At 48.1% G+C, this 3,316-nt stretch overlaps 1 protein-coding gene across 1 annotated transcript in view; it reads right to left on the bottom strand.

Moving 5' to 3' along the window:
- The window catches only part of LOC119410759 (protein Atg16l2), an 11,345-nt gene that overhangs the window by 3,338 nt on the left and 4,691 nt on the right, over window positions 1-3,316 (bottom strand). The window contains exons 8-12 of the mRNA XM_037677672.1: window positions 2,770-2,832; window positions 2,582-2,684; window positions 412-517; window positions 264-334; window positions 81-152 (exon numbers count right to left, since the gene is read on the bottom strand). Coding sequence (XP_037533600.1) covers window positions 81-152; window positions 264-334; window positions 412-517; window positions 2,582-2,684; window positions 2,770-2,832 — 415 coding nt within the window. The remainder of the gene's footprint in view (window positions 1-80; window positions 153-263; window positions 335-411; window positions 518-2,581; window positions 2,685-2,769; window positions 2,833-3,316) is intronic.

Here is a 3,316-nt window from a genome sequence, read left to right as displayed (position 1 = left end):
TGCAGGTGACCTGGACCTGCAGGTGACCTGAACCTGCAGGTGACCTGAACCTGCAGGTGAGTCTGGTTCTGTCTCGTTACCTTGGGAACAGAGGCGTCCAGCTGCCACAGCAGAGCCGATCTATCATAAGATGATGCGAGGATCCTTCGACCCTGAAGACAGAAACATTGACACACATGAGAGGCCCCGCCCCCTGACAGGTCTGCTCAGGTAAAGCATCTCCACTCCTAGAGGTGCCCCCCAGACCCAAGTTCTGGACTCACCGTGGGGTCGAACTCCACGCAGGTGATGCCCTCGGTGCTGCCATCCAGTGTGGTTCTGTGGGTCAGTGAGCCTGGTGACATCATCAGTGAAGTCATCATCCGACAGTAAAGTGTGAGGACAGGTGGATCTGACCTGAGACGAGCGTACCTGCTCGGACCTCCCACACCTTAATGACCCGGTCCGTCCCTCCGGTGGCCAGCAGGTCCGAGCCGAAGCTGAACCGCACGGCGTTGATGCCTTCCTCGTGGGCCTCCTGGAGGAGAGACAGGCACAGCTGTTTCCATGGCAACGCCCCCAAGGCAGCATGTAAATGTGTAAAGGTCAGAAGAGAGGCATGCTGGGTAAAGGGACGAGGACAGAGGAGGTCTTTGTGGGACATAAACACTGAGGGTGCTTGTTCTCTGGGTTCTGATGCCTGAACGACTGCAGGAGCGCGAGACCCGACACTTTATCGAGTTAAAGATCCAATCAATCCACAATTATTGATTGAATTATTGATCAGCATAAATTAAACGTCTGAAGTTCTTGATCCTACCACCAGGTGGAGACAAACACCATCTGAGAAACCAAAACCCAGAACATTGGTGCTAGAACCATCAGAAATCCTGCCAACACAATTGGACTTTAAAACCAGACACCAACAGGGCCGGAGGAACCTCCAAGTGGAACTCCTGTTGTTTATTTACCTCCAAGATGTAAACAAGTCAGAATCCTGAACTAATAAAGTCTGAAAACCTGATGAACAACAAGACGTCAAAACACAAAAACCCTCCAACGGTTCTAATGTTTAAAGGATCCGAACCTGAACAACCCTCTGTTCCTCAGCAGGTTTGATATTCTGTTAACAAATGAACAACAACAACAACAACAACAACAACAACAAACACACAAACATTTAGCTGAAACTAAACCTCAAAGTCCAACAACTTGCAGAACGTCTCAGAACCTGAAGCTCTCAGTAATCGTCTTCGAAGGACCTCAGTGGACATCTTATCCACAGGAGGACCCATCCCTGACGTCCATCCTCCTATTTCTGGGCGGATCATGGTTGGTATCAGGTCCAGGAGAAAACCCAGACCTCCCTCTCCCCAAAGACCCTCTTCAGCTCCTCCTGGGGGCCCCCCGAAGAGTTCCAAGACCAGAGAGGATTTATAATCCCTCCTCAAAGTTCTAGGTCTGCCTCAGGGTCTCCTACCAGGAGGAGGCATCCTGATCAGATGAACCACCTCAGCTGACTCCTTTCTATGAGGAGCAGCTGCTCTACTCCGAGCTCCTCCAGATGATGGAGCTCCTCACCGTCTCTCTGAGGAGTCCGGCCACCCTACAGAGGAAGATCATCACAGAGCAGTAAATCCAGACTTTTGCCTTTTAGCTAATCTCCTTTTTCACCACAAGAGACTGGAGCAACACACTTGTTACAGAAGAGGAGGCTCTGATCAGTCTCCTGCTCCATCCTCCATCATTCAGGAACAGGATCCCAGACCCCTCCAGTCCTCTGCCTGAGACAGACTCGCCCCGGACCTGGAAGGAACCATGACCTCAGGCTTGGAGGAGCTGACCCTCGTCCCAGCTGAGAACCGCCTGGTGCACGCTGAAGGTCATGGTCCGAAGGTGCCAACAGAACCGCAGCATCTGCAAGAAGCAGAGCTGAGACTCTGAGGTTCCCAAACCAGACCCCCTCCTCTCCAGGACTGAGATCCTAATGGATCTGGATCAAACCTCTCACTGAATGCCTCAAGGAACACGGATCTAAGTTTTCTCCAGACCCACAAAACTCATGGACTGGACCCCTCCTGTAACCCCCGACAGGTAGACCATCTCTGCTGGGTTTAGGTTCATGAGTGTTCAGAAGAATGCAGCAGAGAGGACGCCACCTGCTGGGGACTTCATGTCCACACAAGGACCAGGTTCTGACCCTGGTGAGTCCAAAGTGATTTCTACCAGGTAAGGCTTCAGTCTTAGAAACTGTCTATAGGAGGTTTTAAAGAAAATGTCAGTCCAGGAACCTTTTAAAGGTCACAGGTCAAAGGTCAGGGAGGTTTTACAGACATTAACCCTCTTCTCAGGTAGGTTAGATCCGTGGTTCAGACTCTGTGGGTCCCAGTCCAGGTCTGATCATAGGAACCGATGTACCAGGAAGTCAAGTCATCAGAAGGTCTACTGGTGGTCCACAGTGAGTTCATGGATCAGTTTCAGGGTTCAGGTCTTAAACTGACAGGAAACCATTCAGGTAACGTCAGGGGTTCGGGTTCAGGTTGAGGATCATAAAACCGGGTTCTGGGTTGGTTGGGTTCAGACTGAGTGAACCGGGTCTTACCAGGACCTGCAGAGCTCTAGCAGGAACTCTGGCTGACAAACACACCCCAACAGGAAACAGCTGATCCTCCTCCAAGCTGACTGAGTAGCTCCGCCTCTTCCTCCTGACATCACACAAAACAGGAAGTCAGACTAAAACACCTCAAGTGTGATGGTACAACTGGGTCAGAACCCCGGGTCAGAACTCACTCAAACAGGTGAAGCGAAGGAAAGAAGGAGGCTCGGTTCCTCTGTGACGTCGCCGACACCGACCTGAGAAACGCAGTTTTATTTATTTTTATTAAAAAGACTTCAGTCACGGCTACATTTTACTGACCAACAAACCAAACTGGACCAGGATCAGAGATCCAGCTGGTACCTGGGTCTGTCACCATGGTAACAGATGCTGGAAAACGTTGATTTTACCAAAAAAAAACCAGAGAAAACAAAATCTGTGACACCCCTAGTAAATACTAAAACTAATACCAACATAAATACTTATACTAATACTAACCTTAATATTAATACAGATACTAACACTAATAATAACATTAATACTAATACAGATACTAACACTAATGTTAACATTAATTCCTAATACTAATACAGATACTAATACTAATACTAAGATCAATACTTATACTAATACTAACATTAATACTAATACAGATACTAACACTAAAACCAATACTAATACAGATACTAACACAAATACTAACATTAATACTAACACAGATACTAACACTAATACTAACAT

The sequence above is a fragment of the Nematolebias whitei genome, chromosome 6, assembly GCF_014905685.2.
Source record: "Nematolebias whitei isolate Nwh7 chromosome 6, NemWhi1, whole genome shotgun sequence".
Lineage (NCBI taxonomy): Eukaryota > Metazoa > Chordata > Actinopteri > Cyprinodontiformes > Rivulidae > Nematolebias > Nematolebias whitei.
This window is presented reverse-complemented; position numbering and strand designations above follow the sequence as displayed.